Here is a 20,739-nt window from a genome sequence, read left to right on the forward strand (position 1 = left end):
GGTCAATGCTTCTTAATCCAACAGTCACATGCTGGCCCAACAGGTGAGGCATTTTGAAGTGGAAGACATCATTGTTAGAAGTACAAACTATTAAGTTACAGCATACTTGTACACGGTACAAGGTTTCAACTTAAGGCTGCTGACCAAGTGTCGAACATAACTTAGGGAAGTTGTACTGCTGTAAGCTTAAGTCTTCCACGTGATGATTACTTCAAGATATACCTGGCTACTTCTCCACACCTGTCCTGCTCTTCGTACACTTACACATGATGTCTTGGTCACCATCCAAACCAACGACGGACAAACAACAACACCTGATTTCTTTGCACGTGGGATTAAAGAGGCCATCTACATCAGGGCATTACAGCCATCCCTCAACAGAGACGGGGGGCGCCACAGACTTTCTGCAACCTATGATCCACTGCTCATGGATGGAGTCACGTGTGTTATCTGCGTGACGTCACGAAAGCGGTGGATTGCTCATTCCTTGACAAAGACTGGAGTTGTGCAGTCAAAAATTTGGGTGAGTCCAATTTCTTGTGTTGGAAATTACAGCTTAAACTTGCTTTGTAATGATTTCTACTGACACAGATGATAAACTTTCAAGATAACAACAACACCTATGCAGCTCCCACCGTCAACTCCGCTCCTTCTCTTCTTGGGCCTCTGCTCTGTACACCACCTGACCACGGCACTTCACATAACACCATTGCAAACATAACAGGTCAAACCAGGGCAAGGGGCTGAGTTCACACTTTTCATATATATAATATATATCCTACAGGTCCTTATAATGCATTGCATATTTTGCTGATATTTTCTTCACTTCTGTTTCACGCCCCTCCTCTTCATAGCAGCAGTGCATTGTGGGCAGTACCATTTCCCCTTGGGGGGCTCAGAGATGCCGACACACCCGTAGTGGAACCACTCGATTGGACACTGCAAAACAAGCGGGACAAGAACGTTTAGAACTTTTTGTCATAAACAAGACTGAAGGTTAACTCTTTACACAGATGCTCTAGGACGACCACCCCCTACATGACCTTGTCCCTGTCTCTAGAGCTAATGCTACTGCAAAAAGGAAAACAAAACAAACAGACAAGGTACTTACGTCTTCATTGTCACATCCCACCATATCTCCGTAGGACACCTGAAGGCAAGAAAACACAAGCACATTTAGGCATAACACATCTCACACTCGGCTGTGAATGAAACACCTGGTTGTAAAAAAAGCATCTCTTTACTCAGTGTGGTGGGATCTTTAACATGCTGGAGGTGTGGCTCTCCTCAAACATGTGGCCTTCTATATATGCCTTCTTACAACCAGAGCAAACAAGGACAAAAATCTGTATCTGTATAACCTTCCCTTGGTGTAACACACCAGCTTCTGTATCTGTATCTGTATGGCCAGTATAACTGGCTCTTAGCGTAACACACCAGCTCTGTATCTGTATGTGTATTGCCGGTATAACATCCCCTCAGTGTAACACACCAGCTTGCAACAAACCAGCAAGAAGACAATCACCTGATTACATATACAGTATCTTGGTTCGTTTGGATCGAAGGTCCAGTCCATGGACGATGTGGTGGGCTCCTCTATGATGGTGGCCTGCGGCTGGAAGGTCTCCACAGGTGGAGGGGGCGGCGCAGGTGTGGAGGCCGCGGCTGCAGCCGCAGCAGCAGCTGCTGCAGCTTTCGGTGTTCTGTGAAGAAAGACATTAAAGGTTAAACAACTAGAAAGGTAACATTTGCAAAGCAAATACATAATGTTTACCTTTGCATATGGTCTGCTCTTTTATTCTTACTCAAACACATTTCATACATGGTCGGACAGGAGTCTAAATCTCTCCTGCTTTAAAATTGCAACATGATGTAACCCAACACTAGTTACCATGTACCATGGTGACAGACATCTGTTCCCTTGGTTTAGGTCATTGACCTTATTGGTTTGGAGAAGAAGAAGAAACAGAGCAAACCATTATGTTTTCCATAAATACACCCTAGCAGTCAGTATTAATTAATCACTTTCAGAGCTAAGGAAACATTTTACTCCTCCAAGACTTGAAACCCTTATCAGAAGCCTGAAATGCCTTTGAGTTGCTCACTTTTTCTGTGTTCTCTGAGACCTGCTAGTGTCTGCAGTAGAGATGCTGGGAGAGTTGGCCTGTGCCGTGACGCCGTAGTTGGTCCCCAGGTTGAAGTCGAGTCCTAAGTTGGTCAGGTTGGCATTCTTCATCACTTCGTACGTGGTCTTAAGGCTGGAGGTGCGCCGTCCTTGTTGCATCTGTGGGGAGAAAAAAAAGGTGGGAAATGTACAATAAGGATGGCACTGAGTAAAGAGACAACAACCACAAAAGAAGTGTTTTATTTAGCCGATGTTTCGGTGATCGACTGTTACCTTCCTCATGATCAGGGCAATTCTGACTGGTTCACATTGTACAGCACAGGTGTCTTTACTCAGTGTCTTACCAACCTGATAAAACTATTCATAGAAATAAGGATGGCAACCCTGCATTGAAAATACACTCTGCGATAAACTTTATATAGGTTTATTCAGCCCCCATTCTACAAAAAAACATTTCAGTAAGATCTCTAACACTTCCCTATTTGGTTCTGAAACAGTACAGCACATACAGTCACACACCAATCTTTGCTCAATATGCCACTAGCACTTTTCAATGATGCTATGATTGCTTGGGTATTAGTAGCATTCAATATTTAGATTATACTACTGGTGGGCAGCAGTCAGATGGTCTTCACACCATGTTTCCAGGCAGCTCAGTCCATCAGAGAGTGCTACTGAGGCCACACACATTCATGTCCCTCTTGACACACTTGACACATCAAGGTAAATATGGAGATATTAAAATATGGAAACTGTTTTTTTTACCTGCAGTGTTTGGTTGACAGCTTGAGCAGCGGCAGCAGCAATAGCACCACTTCCTGCACCAATCTGACCTGGAATGGGACCATCCAAAATACAACACTCTTATTCACAGATTCTGTTGTGTACAGTGTAGTCAATAAAAAAAAAAGGGCATCTAGTATTATCTACATAGTACAACATCATGTACAGTATTTTCACTTGTCAGCTCAGGGAGTTACAAAGGTATTGAGCTACATACCAGTATAGAGCTGATGTTAAAGAGGTGTAACTAAATCAGACATGGTACATGAAACTACATCCAACAAGGCAATCGGTGATGGTAGACTTCATTCTCTTACTGCTTTACAACTTCAAACCATCACTGGTTTGCAACCCTTTCAGTCCCAGAAACAAATATTAAAGCACTGACTATGCAACGTAGCTATGTTGTGTGGATTGGAAAAAGCAGAAATATACACACACACTCACAAACACAGACAAGCCCAAACAACACTGCCCTTCCTTGACTTGAGTTGATATGATAACTTAAGAGAAGTTTCTCCTTACCCAGGTTGGGCAGAGTGAGTGCAGGAGAAGGCTGCTGCAGACTTGGGTAGAGACTAGGAGTGGGCGGGGTCGACGTGTTACTACGGTAACTGACAGGAGAGTCTGGCGTCCCATTGGTCAACGTTCTCAGCAGCTTGTCTGATGCTGGTCTCTTCTCGGGCTGGTGTTCTGTCTGTGTCACATACTTTCTCTCTGTTTGAAAGAAATAATAAAGGCAGGTTTTACACAATGTTAGAAGAAAACAAAGGCATGTTTTACATAATTTTTAAAGAAAATAAAGACATGTTTAACATAATATCAGAAGAAAATATAGGCATGTTTTACATAATGTTAGAGCAAAATAAAGGCATGTTTGACATGATTTTTGAAGAAAATATAGGCATCTTTTACATGATCATTATCATACGAAACACAGATGAGCCATCTGCTGCCATACCATGTGCCTACAAGGCTGGTGTGTTATTTATGCCAAAGGGCAGTTAAGCCAGAACTCAATCTTCAAGTTTGTTGTATTTTTCGAAAAGAATTGGGCTTACTTTCAGTCTTGGGTTTTCCACCATGCTGACTTCCCGATGGGGTAGGGTTATCCAACTCTAAGGATCCTGGGGAAAAAAACATGTACATACTTTTAATTATTTATTTTTTTTAATGCTGTATGTATACTAGTAGTTTGGGTTTCTATGTTTTGTTTTCTATGGGCGAAATACCTTAAATAAAGACATTCATTCAAAACTTGAGGCAGATTAAACCAAACATTTTGTCAAATAGATACATGTGTATAAGGGATAGGATCAATACAGAGGTGGTTGTAACTTGGGTAGGGGCAAGTCCGCAAAGATAAACACAGGAAATACTAGTACTAGTAGGACCAGTGCACAAGAGAGCCCCCTAGCAGGTTGTGATTGAATTGCATTTCACTGAAAGTTGTGCAACAATGAACTTTGTTTATATTACCCAAATTGAGTCCTATAAACAAATCTAGTGTCCGTAATAAATTTTCACATTAAAAAAAAATGAAGAGATAGGAAAGAAAACATACTTCTCTCCAAAATTTCTGTGATACCAGCATTGTCTGCTTCCAACTCCATTTTGAATTTCTGGAGTTCTTGGTCAAGTTTACGCAAGTGCCGGTCAACCTAAGGGATAGACGTTCAAAGAAATGTTATCAATGCTGTCATTCCCTTCTACATTATATGCTTGGTCAAGCTGTGAACAGGCTTGTCCCAAAGTATGTGATATGCAAATTAGTCAAAATCTTTAAATTTAATTGAGTCTCCATCCCAACTTATCATAGTTGAGAAAAATAATTCATGGAAACCTGTAAAAAGTTATGATTGGTGCATCAATAGACAAAACTTACCAAATCATAGATTTGGTTGGCAAGCTGGACTTTTTCATCTGCATCCTCAAGTGCTTTGTAATAATCCTGTATAAAAACAATTGTAAAAGGATGATGTGATCAAAAAAACACCTCAAGATGACAAGATCAACAGATAACCTTAACACATTTTGCCGAAAATTGCGAGTTTATCCGCCCCGCATCCGTTGCCATGACAACCGGTTACTCACCTGCCGGATCTTCTCAAACTGTTCATCCCGCGCTTCTGGCTTCATCTTCTTCGCGTTGGCGAAAAGCGTCTTTACCCGCTCTTCTAGCGTATCCATGGCATCTGAAAAACGAGAAAAAACACAAAAAAGTTGATATTTCGCCGTACAAAACGAAAGAAAAGCGACGAAATTTGCGAAATAGGAGATTTTAAATTTTACCCACTTTGCACTTGCAGGTCCATTTCGCGCATTTCCGTGAACCGGTCCCTGAGGTCCTGCGGAAGGGTCTCGATCACTGCAGAAACGAGAAGAAAGGGCAAGAAAATATCGGTCAAACGGCCAAACGATGGGAAAATTTTCCACAGAATTGCGAGATAGATGCCTTATGAATCGAATCTGGCACATTTTGGGTTCTCTTACTCTCGAGATAGTCTTCTAAGTACAACATTTTGAAGGGGTTCTGTGGACTCGATCGTCGCAGTAATGGCGGAAAGGAAAATTCAACTCTCGCTCCTAGACTCCCCAGGCTTCTACTGCGATGTCACCTTCCCTCTGATTGGCTAGAATTCAGGAGGTCCGTATTGAGTTGAATTATCATAAATACGGTACTTTAGTCTCTATCCTGCAAAATTTATCACTGAATTGATCTACTATACGTTTTGGATGTTTTACAGCTTGAAGACTAGTAGTATAGTTGTATTTTGTAGGAGATTCGTGGTATACAACTGTGTTTATTTACTCCAGTCTGACCAATCAAATGGCTCCATGCGGAAAGACGTTTGGCTCGTACGATGACCTGTGACCTACAGTGTGTCCCACTGCGCATGCGTACGTTGGCCGCGGTCATTTTGGGATTTTGCTCTTCCTGTTTTTTTCGACCGATAATTTATTGCAATTTTTCGGCCCAAAATGACGCTGACAACCGTTTTTCGGGCGAGTATGCGACTCCCTCGGCTGAGAAGTATACCCGAACGTGCGACAACTGTCTACGCAAGGTCATTTTCCTCAGAGGTGTGTATGCATGGTTTTTATTCTGTACAAGGTTACGAAAAGGGGGCGGGGAAAACACCATAGTCCATAGTACAGCCAACAATCAAAACACGTGGAAAGAATACACGTGTATGAAATTTGAAGGAAATTATAGATTGACCTAATTATGAGCTATTGTTCTCAATCATTGTCAATAAGATGAAGATAATACCAAGAGAGGAAAAGTTACATCTCGATATTAAATTTCTCAGGAAACTATGTAGATAGTGAGTAGTGATAACGTTAGACGATGGATAAAAAAAAACCAGAAGTCGCCTGAAAAAAATTATACATTTATTACTACAAGAACTGAATGGCTGTAACTTTTTAAGCTGGTGTGTTACACCGAAGGGCAGTTATCATATACCTGCTACTTGTTATGAATCGCATTATGTGCAATATCATATAGGAGCGACTCCAGTTTTTGTTCACATCAATTATTGGTAGGCCACAAGCTGTATTAAAGCTGGTCCTTTTGTTATCATGAAAGTTCATCTGTGTTGGTAGTTAAATGTTTAAAGTTAAAACTTTTGGTCCAACACAAAAATTTCTCTCACCTAGAGCTTTCAACCAGTCACTCTGGTCCTTTTGTTGTTATTCAGGCTGAGCTGAAAAAGACACCGCTGTACGAGTTCCACAAGGAGCACGGTGGGAAGATGGTGGACTTTGCCGGCTGGTCCATGCCGGTTCAGTACAAGGACGGCATCTCAGCTTCTCACCTCCACACCCGGGCCAACGCCTCCATCTTTGACGTCTCTCACATGGTCCATGTTATTGTTGTTTTTGCTGTCTCTGCTAAAGGCATCCAAAGTGATTAAAGAGCAGCAAAACTGAAAATATTCGGAATAAGGCAATCTTTATTATATTGACACATTTCAATCAGTATTTCATATTTTGGGTATTTAAAACTGCAGAAATAAGCCCCAAGATGAGTCCTTTATTTCAGGGATGGTACCCTAAAAATCAGCCAAGGGCCCTTCCAGTAACCATTTTCCGTCAGTGAGGGTCAATATACATTGGGATAATGTGGTTTCAAATCAGCATGTAGATAAGTGACTAGAATATTGACTTTGAAAAATTGGGATTCCAAGCCCTAAAATCTGCGTTGGATGCCTTTAACGTCTATTTTTCTGCCAGACGTAGACTCTTGGTGCCCTTCTCTGCTTGCTGCTTGTTTGTATTCGATGCTCTGGTACTTTTGCACTTACATGTATCTCCAAGCAGATCTTTCGGTGGGGGAAGACAGTATCCAATTGGCCAGTCTGTAACTATTTCTTCGGTGGGACATTTGCACTGGTGCCTTGCACTAATCTCCAAGCAGATCCCTTTCGGTGGCAAAAAACGACAGTATCAAATTGGCCAGGCAGTATATCCCTTAGCCAGAGAAGGTCTGCAGCCACCGACTGTAGCGACAAAAAACGGCCATATATAAAAAGGTAACGATCATTCCCCCACAACCTCTGCTTGGAGAGTACCTTGCACATGTGTGTTTTGATAATGTTGGTTAGTCCTCCTTCTCTAACCTTGCCGTGTTCTCCATGTAGGTCCAGAGTCGGATCCACGGAAGGGACGGGGTCAAGTTCATCGAGTCTCTGACTGTGGGGGACGTTGCGGGGCTACAGGAGAACCAGGGAACCTTGACCTTGTTCACGAACGACCGGGGAGGGATCATGGATGACTTGATCGTGTCGAAGACGTCGGAAGGGTTCCTGTACGTGGTGACGAACGCTGGGTGTGCCGAGAAGGACATCGCACACATGCAGGTTTGGGGATTTTCATGAAAGTTCATCTGTGCTGGTAGTAATCATAGTAAAACGTTAAACTTTATTCCAACACACAGTTTTAACAGAGATCAAATTTTTGCAACCACTGTCACCTTCATCAGGATTATTAATGACCAATCACTTAAAAATGTAATCTACACATGACCTTGTTCATATGAGACTTTACTGATACGTGATGTAAGCAATTGATCAAAAGTGCCAGGGAGTTTATATCGTCCACCATCTCTATGGCTGAAGTGTTCTGATATATGTGGCTTTCTTATAATGCCTCTTAAAAAGTAGCCCTGTTCAGTGTCCGGTATTCTAACTTTGTCTAAGGTTGGGAGATGATGATGACAATGAATGGTTTATCTCAAAGAAAATACATCACAGCCTCAGGTTGAATTACATTGAATTACTCATTTTCAGAGCCAGTGTAAAGAGTTTCAGGCCCAAGGCCACGATGCAGCAGTAGAGGTCATCCAAGATCAGTTTGGTCTTCTGGCATTACAAGGTGAGTGGGCAACCACTGAGGTACTACATGCTGCATGTTGATCTAATACCTCAGAGCACACAATGATTATAGCAATTAGATGCAGTTCAGCTTGATTTCACTAGATGTCATCGATGAACTGATGGCATTGATAGGATCTAATCTGGTCCATGCAAAAATGTAGTGTGGCAAATACTGGCATTAGATATACTTGCTTTCTTGTTCTACAGATACATATGAGAACCAAGAAATACTCAGTATTCTATGGTCCCAATGTTATTGTGACTTTCATGTCTTCTGTCATAGCCTGGAGTCTAGCCTTGTTAACTTTAGTCTGTTAGCTTTAGGATCTCGGGGAGCGGACTAAAAAATTAAAGCTAACAAGGCTGGACTCCAGGCTAGTCTGTCATTCATCCTTTAATTATCTTTATTTATTTTAATTCAATTGCAACAAGGCAATACATTGGCCACCCAGGTAGCATGGCTGATTTCGGTTGCCAAGAGGTACACAAATTAAACAAAGGAGAAGATCAGACAAACTAAAAGAATTTCCTGCTGACTGTACATTATACGTGTATGTTCTTTTGTGCACACCTCCACATGTACACCTACAGGTCCATCTGCCGCAGCTGCGCTACAGGCAGGTGTCGAAGCAGACCTGTCCAGGATCACCTTCATGTGCAGTGCCGTCCTGACGGTGTTCGGTGTCCCCGGCTGCCGTGTCACCAGGTGTGGGTACACGGGAGAGGACGGCTTCGAGGTAACAGCAGTCTCCATTCTCTAAATATACAAATATGTGTATCTGTATAGCCGGTATAACAGCCTTTTCGGCGTAACACACCAGCTTCTGTACCTGTATAGCTGGTATAACCGCCTTTCGGCATAACACACCAGCTTTGCAGGCACACAGCACAGCGGCAGCTGGCTACATTATACCGACCGAATTGTTACACCTAACACTTGAACATCTAACTCTAGACATTGTTTAAAGCTATCTAATGACAATGCCCCTACAGTGCCTTCAGAAACAGTAAAGTCGCAAACACTTTTAGTGGGAGGAAAATGGACGAAAACTTATTGTAGACATTGTCATCGATCGATATACTAGTAATCAGTTGCGAGTCAGTGCAGCCTAAAGTATAGGGTACTTGGAGGCATGTTCTTGAGCGTTATGACTATTGGCACCTGTGCGCTGCACTGCGTTTGGGAAGGTTAATGGAAAATTTATCACACGGGCTTGACCGTACCCGGCTGTCCACATGAATTTCTCTGCCCTCATGTAAACTGTCACGGCTCTTCGCGAGCTCTTTACGATACAATGTGACAAACCCATGATAGCTGGAAGTTAACTCTGGGGCAGGTGTTAAGCATGAAGTTATGGAAATGTTACAGGCTTTGGTGTTAGAATGTGTTTACTGGGTGCTAAAAATCCAAATTAGAAGGGAGAATTTATGGAGAATGACTGTCTGATGTGTTGGATGACATGGGAGTACCTAAGTCTGATTCTAAGTAATGCAGTAGTGCAGAGAATGTGGTTGGTCCATGAACAACATACCCAAAGATTCAGTCTGTTTGTAGGTACCGGTAAATCTAGGCCAAACAGATCTAGAGAAGCATTGCAATTTTGGGACTGATTTACATGTAGTCTTAGATTCAAATCCAGGAATTATTCAACGGACTAACTATTGCAGGCAATGTTGGGAATACCGGTATGTGGCTAAGCCCATGAATTTACCATCACAGTCATATAGATATAGGCCACATACATGTACTCTTAAGATGTAATTTTCCCCAAGGTATCTATAAAATACCAAAAAAATACAGGGAAACTGCAAGATTTGACAGGATATTTATTGTATATTACACACAACCTTGAGCAATGATGAGGGCCATTTTTCTTCATCTCCTTGCTCCACTGTAACATTTTACCACAGCAATCAGCATGCATGTCACATCGCCAGTAAGTCACCATGCATTGGCCACACCGAGATACATATAGTTTCAGGGCTCAAAATACATGTACCTCCTTCAAATTGGGGCTGTGCGGGTATTTCTGATGTCTACCTGCACTGGTCCTTGACTAAACCAGCCCCAGACACTACATTGCATGCAAACAGATGACTACCAGTAGTGATCAAAACTGCAGTGCATTCTTCAAAGCAGCATCATTGAAGACAGCAAAGAACTTGATAAAATTAAAAATGTTTTTTATGAAAGGCAAAGAAACTTAGCCTGGGTACCATCCTGATCAGTTTACGTCTGCTCACTTGCGGTCGGTAGCAACAGTGGGAGTGGATGTAAACTAAACAGGATGGCACCCAGGCTAAAAGAAACTGTAGTGCATGTAAAACTTAAGCTTGTCTAGTGCAGGTATATATGCAGAGAAAAGGATTTCCAGCCCCAATTCATGCAGCCATTCCATCCATCACCCTCACAGTGAAGCTTATCTGACTGGGTGGAATATTGTTTGCCATTAAGTCAAGATCAATATTATCTGGGCAGAACCACATGCAGCTGATGCCGCGCTCTTAGAGTTACATTCTTCCTGCATTTTAAATTCTCTATCCCAAGTGTAATTTTTTCTTGCCTGGCAATCCCACGGTCTATCAGATCGGATGTCAGTTCTTGCCTTCGTTGTATCAGAATTTGTCCAATCAGGCGGCTGCTCTTACGGCAGCTTGATCAGATAGGTATGTAACGAGACATCTGATTGGGCGACTAAAGCTATAGGATCCAGTCAGTCGAAAGTAATTAATGAAGGCTTTAGTAGCTAATACCATTGAGTACTTTGGCCTTGGTCCTGTTGTGAATAATTACAAGCACAGAATCTGCTCAGGGAAAAGCTATATGGCTAGTAGTACGTCGAGTAGATCTCGAGCATTTTAAAGTAAAAATGTGTAAAGTGGACAGAATGAAAACATTAGGCCAAGAGGAAAACTTGAACCCGATGTTCACACCCTTAAACTGTGGCTGTGTTGATAATGATGCCATGTTGATTTGATTACACATGTATATGGATGACATCTGCGCGCGCATGTATTTTTGGCCATTTCCAAAATAAAAAAAAGTTTTCAACCACACTGTAAATTGTACAAAACACTTATAGTGAGCAAATATAAACCATAAGTTGCCAAAAATGGAAAACGATACCAATATCGTAGAATGCCAAAATCAAATGATAAAGATGAAAATGTAAAGATTGCATTTGAAGAGTAGATTATTCGCCATACCATACTCTGTGTCATTTGTTCAACCTTTATAACCAAGTAGATTTCATAATGAAAGCAACTTTTGCCAAACTTTTTTATTATTCGCACGCGCGCATCAGTCTTGGGGTTCCCAGACGACGTCATGCATATAATCAAATCAACATGGCCTAATTCAGCATTACAGAACCAAGAAATTAAATTGGGCTGGCCTAAAGCTTGCTGTTCTGAACTTCAGATCTCCCATGAAACGGCTCTGTGCTTGATTGGGTCTATGGCATCAGGCTTTATCAAAATTCTGTATTTGGGTTCCCGTGCCTCTGGGAGTTGACTTCATTACAGGAATCACCTTCTGGCTTTGGCATACAAACAAACTGCAGAACGTTCCCCTGATAAAGTCCTACTGTTGGCATCAGTTGTCATTAATCAAGCCTACATATGCTGTTTAATACATACAGCTTTGTGTTTAACCAATGTTATTTTACAGCTGCTGCGCATAATCACATACACTGACTGTTGTATACATCTTCTTAATAAACTTTGCTTTGGGATACAAACAAACTGCAGAACATTCCCCTGATACAAACAAACTGCAGAACATTCCCCTGATACAGTCCTACTGTTGGTAATAGTCATCATTAATCAAGACCACATATGCTGTTTAATACATACAGATTTGTGTTTAACGAATGTGATTCTACAGCTGCTGCACACAATCACATACTGACTGTTAATGTACAGATTGATAATATACTTTCTTCGACCTATGCTGATGATAAAAATGCACCTGTAGAAATGATAAATATTCTGTAGTTACAAGCATTGTATGAATCACTAAGTACAGTAGGGGCATTGTCATAAGATATCTTTAAACAATGTCTAGAGTTAGATGTTCAAAGGTTAATAGGTGTGACAAGTCGATCGGTGTAATGTAGCCAGCTGCCGCCGCACCGTGTGCCTGCGAAGCTGGTGTGTTATGCTGAAGGGCGGTTATACCGGCTATACAGATACAGATACAGAATCAATGTAAGATCCTATCACTCAATAAATTTATAGGTTCAGATTATTATGATGTATGACTATAAATAGTTTCAGTGCGAGTCAAGTTATCTTATCTAAACAACCCAAACGCAGAATATCTTATCTGTAGTTAAGAGCACTGTTTGAATTATAGTTAGATCTCTATCACTCAATGATTTGATATGTTCGGTGTATAACTATGAATTATTTCAGTTAGAGTCCATCTTATCTTTACAACCTGAGTGTGAGATATTTTATCTCTCCTTTCCCTGAATTCCTACTATATCCATCCTTAAGGTTAAAGCTGCACCAGTATTGATTGATTTCAAAATACACACGTAATCAGATTATCTCTTCTTGCAGGTGAGTTTGAGTCTAACCTCAGCTTCACATACACGTATCTTTTGTATCACATCATTAGTAGTGATACTGTATTATTATCATCAGCCTCCTACAAGGGTTTTGTAAAGAGATTGCCTCTGAGATACTGTATTACGTATGATCACAGTTACTGTAATAGTGATACAGGGCTCAAAAACCCTCGTGCATCCGGCTATTTGTTGAAAAAGTATTTAATGACAGAAGTATTTCAAGCCCTGCAATGTTCATGTTGTATCTTTCTTTTCTTTTCTTTACTTTCTTTTCTTCATTCGTGACACCAAAAAGCAAACCTTACAGCAGGGATGAGACTCCCTGAATTGCAAAGAGTTTGCATACAAAATTACAATGGACAAGACAGGTGATATATACATCTCTCACATACACTATAATTTATTATTTTGTACCAAGTAAACCTTGTGACTTTATGTAGATGAGGTTTAGAAAAGATAAACGTGACTAGTGAAATGACAGTTCTTTGTTGTACAGGGTTATGGCCCGGTGAAGTACCCCCTGTTGTTTGCTGTAGGTATTGTTGTAGAAGACTATAAGAAAGTCTGTGCACTTTTATTATGTAGTAGTAAGATTTTCATGTTTTTTTTTTCTTCCTGCAGGTGTCCATTCCTGCGGCCCAGGTTGCGCAGGTTGCGGACAGCCTGCTGGGCGTGCAGGCTGCAGACGTGAAGCTGGCGGGGCTGGGTCCCAGGGACAGCCTCAGGCTGGAGGCGGGGCTCTGTCTCTATGGCAACGACATTGACGAGGACACCACGCCGGTGGAGGCCACCCTCCTGTGGACAGTAGGTGAGATATGTGGACTGAGAATGGAAATGGTTATCACTGTACCCTTCAATATCATTTTTTCCATAGCCAAATGCCAGTCTGTGTGTTTCCAGGGTCTACACAAAAAGCCCCTCAGCTCCAGGGCCTACACATGTACATAGGCCAGCTCCTTGGCTACAGAACCAACTTGCTCCCATGCAAGGAGTTTTTACTACAGTGCCCCAAACTATTTCCAGAGCCTACACAGGCCAGCTCCTCAGCTCCAGGGCCTACACAGGCCAGCTCCTTGGCTCCAGGGCCTACACAGGCCAGCTCCTCAGCTCCAGGGCCTACACAGGCCAGCTCCTTGGCTCCAGGGCCTACACAGGCTAGCTCCTCAGCTCCAGGGCCTACACAGGCCAGCTCCTTGGCTCCAGGACCAACACAGGCCAGCTCCTCAGCTCCAGGGCCTACACTGGCCAGCTTCTCAGCTACAGGGCCTACACAGGCCAGCTCCTCAGCTCCAGGGCCTAAGGCTGGCTCCTTGGCTCCAGGACCAACATGCTCTCATGCAAGGAGTGCATGCTTCAGCCCCCCAAACTATTTCCAGAGCTCACACAGGCCAGCTCCTCGGCTCCAGTGCCTACACAGGCCAGCTCCTTGGCTCCAGTGCCTACACAGGCCAGCTCCACAGCTCCAGTGCCTACACAGGCCAGCTCCTTGGCTGCAGGGCCTACATGCTCCCATGCACTTACTTTTTGCGACAGCCCCCCAAACTGTTTCCAGGACCTACAGAGGCCAGCTCCTCAGCTCCAGGGCCAACATGCCCCCATGCAAGAAAATTTTGCTATAGCCCCCTTGAATTAGACCTAAACCAGACTTAGTTTCCAGGGCCTACACAAGCCAGCTTCTCGGCTCCAGGGCCTACACAGGCCAGCTGCTCAGCTGCTCAGCTCCAGGGCCTACACAGGCCAGCTCCTCAGCTCCAGGGCCTACACAGGCCAGCTCCTTGGTTCCAGGGCCTACACAGGCCAGCTCCTTGACTCCAGGGCCTACACAGGCCAGCTCCTCAGCTCCAGGGCCTACACAGGCCAGCTGCTCAGCTCCAGGGCCTGCATGCTCCCATAAATGGAGTTTTTTCTACAGCCCTCCAAACCAAACTGTTTTCAGGGCCTACACAGGCCAGCTCTTCAGCTCCAGGGCCTGCACAGGCCAGCTCCTCGGCTCCAGGGCCAACAAGCCCCCGTGAGTTTTAGACCTACATGTAAACCAGGCTTAGTTCCCAGGGCCTACACAGGCCAGCTTCTCGGCTCCAGGACCTACACAGGCCAGCCCCTTAACCCATGAGTACAGGATCTAACTGAGGCTTATCTGTAGTAACAGTCTGGCATCCAGGCTACTCTTACCCCATGCAAATTTTATTAAGAGACTTGAGGTAGACGTCTCCATTTATTATTAGAGAAACCAATTTGACTGCATTAGTCCCTGAGGGCTTTAGTGCCAAGGACCTGATCCAAGGATAAAAAACAGGTTATTGGTGACAAATTGGATTTTGAAGTCCTGCAGTCCTCCTGGGATGTACTTCATCACTTCCTGCACATCTTAACTGCTACACTCCCCTGAGGAAATTTGACCTTGACGTGCTGAAGCTTGACCTTGACTTGGCGATGTCTCCTGAGAGACTTGACCTGGTGATGCCGCGTTTCTTTTTAGACTCGACTTTCTGCCCAAACTTGACATCAATTCCACTCAAATGTCATCAAACGTCCAAACTGACACACAGTTAGAAGTACATCATCAAGCCTTAAGGTTCAAAATGTGATTGTCAGTAGTATTGCAGTTTTAATCATCGATATGCAAAGTAGGACTTCACAAAATGCAATCTTGTTATAATACATTAGATTACATTAGATTGAACTGATATTGTCAGATCCGACTCATGGGAAGAAAAAGAAACCAAGAAAAAGAAGAATCAAATGATATGTTTTGCTAGTGTTTGTATATTTGTTGGTTGGTTTGTTGGATGGTTGGTGTGTTGGCCTTGATTCTATGGTATAGAATTGTAATTGCTAACTGCTAGATTACTGATCAATACCATTTCTGCATGCTCTCTCACTCTCTTCCAAAGCTTAGTCAGCCGTCGGGGCAGGATGTTGTTTGGCCAAGGTCTTCCACTGCTGATGGTCCTCTGCCAGTCTGGCCACCTGGTTGGCTGTTAGACTGGTCCACTCCTTTAAGTCTGTAATCCATGACTGACGGGGACGTCCCCGCGGCCGTGCGCCTTCCCCTGAAGAACTGTGTGTGAGAGTGTGCCTTTGGCCCCAGACACATGTCCAAACCACTGTAGTTTTTTCTTCTTAACTGTGGCCAGGAAGCTGTCTCCATATGCTACTTTACATGTCTTTATTTCACTGCAACACCTTGTGCACATGCACAGTACTAGTGTCCTTTTTTTTTTGTAGACTTCTCTCTAAACTATTGTTAACAACATGTCTACCATGAAACTTTTCGGAGTTCAGCACCTAAAGTCAGCAGGAACTTACTATTTCCATCTTATCTGTGCGGGCATTCAGTGCACCAGAAAACCTGGCTGCCAGCGATAACATGGTTTTTATTAGAAACTGTACAGCCCGACTTTGATGCATTTCAAGTCGAATGCAGCGGTATAAATGCGACAAGCCTGATACCCCTTCTGAAGATATCACAATCTTGAGCACATATCAGCTAAGATGGAACACCTTCGGGCGACCTTTTGACCTATATGTCTGAAGGCTGTTCCCTGAATTGCCGTCCCTCCCTGTGAGTGAGGACTGTTTGACGTAACAAAGCGTAGATTTGACAGTGATGTTCATCCAGCCAGCCCCCAGTTTTAATTGGCTATATGTTCCCCCTTCTCAGAGCTTTGTTGTGCGAATGGTTATCGGGTAATGTGTAGGCTAGTGTCAGAGGTCCATTTCGCTACAGCACGGAGATACATTCAACTAAGTCACGGCTCCAAATTCTCTTTGGGGGAATATTTGTGTTGATAAGCTAGAAATTTAAGTGGACAGAAAAACTTTTAGATGCACAACGTACAAAAATGAAAGATAAAGTACTGTCAGAAAATCCTAATACCTTATTTTTTATTGCCTTTCTCCATATAGTAAAATCTGAAATTCTATGTTACTTTATTGTAATCTTTCACCCATTGCCTACTTCAAAATAAGTATACAAAAAAAGTTTTAATTATTTTTTTCTAACAATTGAATTTCAAGCTTAACATTGCAGCTGTATACTACGGAATCCTATACAAATGTCTAGTTGCACTGGTGCCCCCACAGTCAAGAATTTTAACGTGCACAGCCCCAAATTTTGGTGCACAAAAGACAGCATATGCACCCAGTATTTCCTCCCTGAACTACATGTAAGTCCCTGAATACTAACGATATATACTAGCTATAGCCTCCATAGCATGCCAAAAACTGGGGGTTTGGGGGGGTCTTCATGGTCTTTGGGAGCTTTTATGCTATTTTCTGATTGCATGTAGACAACATAGCCGGTCTGGTTGAATTACCCCCGTTTTTCAATCAGAAAACAGCAGAAGACCACCAAACCCCCAGTTCTATAAGCCTGCTACGGAGGCTATAATGATACAGACCGCAGCAGTTGGTACGGATATGTGAACTTTCTGCAGGTATATATCACCGCACACGCTATAGCTAGTGGGAAAATTGGTGTAATTGTGCCTGACGCCGTCAGACGGGAAGTAGAGAGGCGCATCTGGCAACCTTTGGGTACAATTAACGTCAATCTGAGCTGCACAGCCTGGCAGTTGGGCCCACGTACAAGATCACAATTTCCTGGCTGACCTTTACAGATGTCAATTTTTGTCTCCACAAACTTAGTCCTGCATAACCTAGACAAGAACCGAGATAAAGGAAGAAAAATGAAAAGTTTACAGAGAAATCCAGGAATTCACACAAGTTTAGTTGGGCCCGCTACAAGATCAACATTTCCTGGCTGACCTTTACAGATGATTGTTTCCAAAAATTTCTCCTGCATAACCAGTACTACTAGCCGACTGCTGCCGACCCCTGTGGCAGGGACAACAGCAGCAGTATAATCAAATCCTGGATAGTTAAGTGAGTGAGTGAACCTAGACAAGAACCTAGACAAGAATCTAGACAAAAAAAGGCTTTGAAAAATGAAAATTTTACGAAGAAGTCCAGGAACAAGTTTAGTTGGGACTGTACATGTGTACAAGATCAAAATTCCCTGGTTGACCCTTAGAGATTTCACTATTTGTCTCCACAAAGTTTATACTGCATAGCTTAGACAATAAGTATAACCTAGACAAAGGAAGAAAAATGTCCAGGAACAAGTTTAGTTGGGACTGTGTGCAAGATTAAAATTTCCTGGCTGACCTTTAGAGATGTCAATTTTTGTCTCCAAAGTTTATCCTGGATAACCAGTACTATTAGCCAACTGCTGCCAACAGCAGCAGTATAATCAAATCCTGGATAGTGAGTGAGTGACTTAACCTAGACAAGAGTGTAGACAAAAGAAGGCTTTGAAAAATGAAAATTTTTTCAGAGAAGTCCAGGAACAAGTTTAGTTGGGCCCGCTACAAGATCAGAATTTCCTGGCTGACCTTAGAGATGTCACTTTTTGTCTCTACAAGGGTCGGTAGCTAAGGTAGCTATTTGGTGCCAATTGCAAATAGCTACCTTAGCAGGCTAAAGGTTAATTAAAGCATCTACATCTACTCTACTACCATCAATCTGCACACTGTAACAGTTTTGATGAAATTGTTTTTTTTTTCTGCAATATTAGATCAACTAGCCTGGGTACCATCCTACAATGTATTTGTATGCCGGGGCTCCCACACTCGCTTCCCTATAAACAAGTAGGATGGTACCCAGGCTATAGATCAACTGAAATGCCATATCATGTAATCCATATACATTGTATGCTGTGTGTCGAGAGACAATCTTGTAGTTTGAGCTATAGTGTGTTTGTCATATCACATTATTATAGCTATTGCCTGGGAGAAGAAATGTCAGAAATATCTGTACATGAAGCATTGAAGACTTCTTGTGCAGATATATTAAATTTCTGTCATGACAAATGATAGCAGCACTGTAGCCCCTTATAGGTAGTAAGTGTTCTGTGAGCACTAAGCATGAACATGTATATGCTGGGGTCAAAATACTTTTTGCCTCCAGTTAATTTTAGAAGTTTCAATCAAAATAGTTTCTTAATCAAACAAAAAACTTGTAGCAGAGGACTGAATCACAATGACATCTTCTTGCACAGAGCAACTTTCCATGGAATACCTGTACTAATACACATGAAGAGTTTAGTGAGAATATTTAATGTTAGGGTAGAACACGATTACATATTATTGGAATATGCAGTGTACATAATACTTTTTTGAACCAGGTTGCCCATGGCAAAAATTAGGTTGCCCATCAGAATTTTAGGTTGCCCCACCTACATGTACATGTATAAGTTACTACTTTCCTCAAATTAAGTAATGTTACATACATAAGCCTTTGACAATATTTCTAACAGCCTTTAGTTAACTGATACTGGTAATAGCCATTATAATACCTAAAATTTATAGCATCTGCCGGATACAGTGGTGCTAGCCAAGTGGGCCTGATTTCGTGGGGGGGGGGGGCATTCAGGTAGCGCACTGGGCTACCTACAGGTAAAATTTGCACGCTGAATATGATATCCTTTACGACCATGGGAGCACGGCATGCTATTACTGTAGTAATCAAGAGGTAATTTCCCGTTTCCTGCTCCAGTGAGTTCGAACAATGCTACTCAAACATCCGTAAAATTGTCCATGTTATGCTGGATTTTACATGATGACTGGTGGGATTTGTGTCGATCCCCAATGTTTTTTAGATTTTTATGATCATCCATGATTAGCCAGTTCAAGTTTGGTTTCTATTTTTAAATTGTTATGTTGATGAATATAATATGCTTATATTTGAGTTGTGTGAAAAGTCAAAGATTAAAATTTGGAGTAATAGCTGATTATTGAATGCCAAGACTGGTATTACAAGAATTACTGTTGATTTACATATAATTCTCAACAGGTATAATTCAAGTTTTTCCATAATTTAGATTTTATTCTTTTTATCTATTGCTGCATTCAGTGAAATTTCGACGTCTTACATTTTAGCCAAACGTAGGAGAGCAGAGTCCAACTTCCCAGGAGCTGGCATCATCCTCCAACAAATTAAGGACAAACCAAGCAGGAAGAGGGTAGGCATCACTTCAAAAGGGCCACCAGCAAGAGGCAAGTATACTCTTCTTCCCTGCTAGTGTTGTGAAATCATCCTGACCACCCCTGTAAAAAGACTTGGAAGATCCCAAGAACCAAGAAGAAAAGAGGATGAAATTTCCTCAGTTGAAATATTGAAGGAACTAAAAATGATACAGTCTGAACTAACGTGCCCTTAATTCAAGGAATTGTCAGTGCAATCTTCCAATGACTCAATTGCAACATGATAATGTCAAGTTAAATGGCAAAACAACAAGCTCAATATGTAGCAATTTTCTGGCTAACTCAAGAAATTAATCCAGTTGTGTTCGATGGCCTATCTGACTTGATATGACTACAGGAAAAGTTATTTCCCAATGCAGATATTGATGACTTGTGTGATTTGCTGGTAATGTTTGTTTTTAATAACCATTGGATGTAGGAGTATTAAATCTTACTGGCATGCTGACAACAGGGAATGGAGCTGGCAGAATAACAGATTGTATCTGTGGGATTTTATTTGAGTCTGAACTCAAGATTTGCCAGTAAGGTATTTGTCAAAAGGCACTATGTACTGGCGGAGATGTATGGAGATTGTTGTTGCCTCCAGGCAGGCAAGATCTAATCTTGAAGTTATAAACTTGCATAAAAGATGATATTAATCTTTAGCTGTATTTAATTTGTCCTGGTGTTTTCACTCCAGGTTTTTAAACATAATGCACACAAATTGTTTTAACTCTGTATGAAGCTATATCATTCTAAACAAATAATTATCTAGGTGCACTGATTCACCCATAGTCAGGAATAATTAAGGTGCACAACTCCAAATTTGGGTGCACACAAGACTGAGCATA

General features: G+C 42.1%; 2 protein-coding genes across 2 annotated transcripts in view; one reads left to right on the forward strand and one right to left on the reverse strand.

Moving 5' to 3' along the window:
* Nucleotides 1–474: 474 nt before the first annotated feature.
* Nucleotides 475–5,677, reverse strand: LOC109472813 (inhibitor of growth protein 3-like). The gene is made up of 12 exons (XM_019772678.1): nt 5,402–5,677; nt 5,205–5,276; nt 5,003–5,103; nt 4,794–4,859; nt 4,473–4,569; nt 3,970–4,035; nt 3,434–3,625; nt 2,891–2,958; nt 2,106–2,284; nt 1,526–1,703; nt 1,112–1,150; nt 475–939 (listed from the first exon to the last, which is right to left on the reverse strand). Exons 1-12 carry the CDS (start codon nt 5,427–5,429, stop codon nt 823–825), a joined length of 1,203 nt encoding a protein of 400 aa, XP_019628237.1. The 5' UTR covers nt 5,430–5,677; the 3' UTR covers nt 475–822.
* Nucleotides 5,678–5,778: 101 nt separating this feature from the next.
* Nucleotides 5,779–20,739, forward strand: part of LOC109472825 (aminomethyltransferase, mitochondrial-like) — a 29,417-nt gene continuing 14,456 nt past the window's right edge. Inside the window, exons 1-7 of the mRNA XM_019772687.1 lie at nt 5,779–5,992; nt 6,613–6,774; nt 7,555–7,773; nt 8,203–8,287; nt 8,881–9,026; nt 13,485–13,671; nt 19,805–19,921. Of these exons, the coding sequence (XP_019628246.1) occupies nt 5,891–5,992; nt 6,613–6,774; nt 7,555–7,773; nt 8,203–8,287; nt 8,881–9,026; nt 13,485–13,671; nt 19,805–19,921 (1,018 nt within the window). The 5' untranslated portion in view covers nt 5,779–5,890. The remainder of the gene's footprint in view (nt 5,993–6,612; nt 6,775–7,554; nt 7,774–8,202; nt 8,288–8,880; nt 9,027–13,484; nt 13,672–19,804; nt 19,922–20,739) is intronic.

This window comes from Branchiostoma belcheri, unplaced genomic scaffold (assembly GCF_001625305.1).
Source record: "Branchiostoma belcheri isolate BF01 breed outbred unplaced genomic scaffold, Haploidv18h27 scaffold10, whole genome shotgun sequence".
Taxonomy (NCBI): domain Eukaryota; kingdom Metazoa; phylum Chordata; class Leptocardii; order Amphioxiformes; family Branchiostomatidae; genus Branchiostoma; species Branchiostoma belcheri.

What these genes read in the sequence shown, in the direction of transcription:
- LOC109472813 (XM_019772678.1), bottom strand. Translation starts at nt 5,429, where the DNA reads ATGTTGTACTTAGAAGACTATCTCGAGA. An exon ending in TGGAAAACCCAAGACTGAAA is followed by an intron (nt 3,626 to 3,969) that starts GTAAGCCCAATT and finishes TCTTTCAAACAG; the next exon opens with AGAGAAAGTATGTGACACAG. An exon ending in ACTCACTCTGCCCAACCTGG is followed by an intron (nt 2,959 to 3,433) that starts GTAAGGAGAAAC and finishes GTCCCATTCCAG; the next exon opens with GTCAGATTGGTGCAGGAAGT.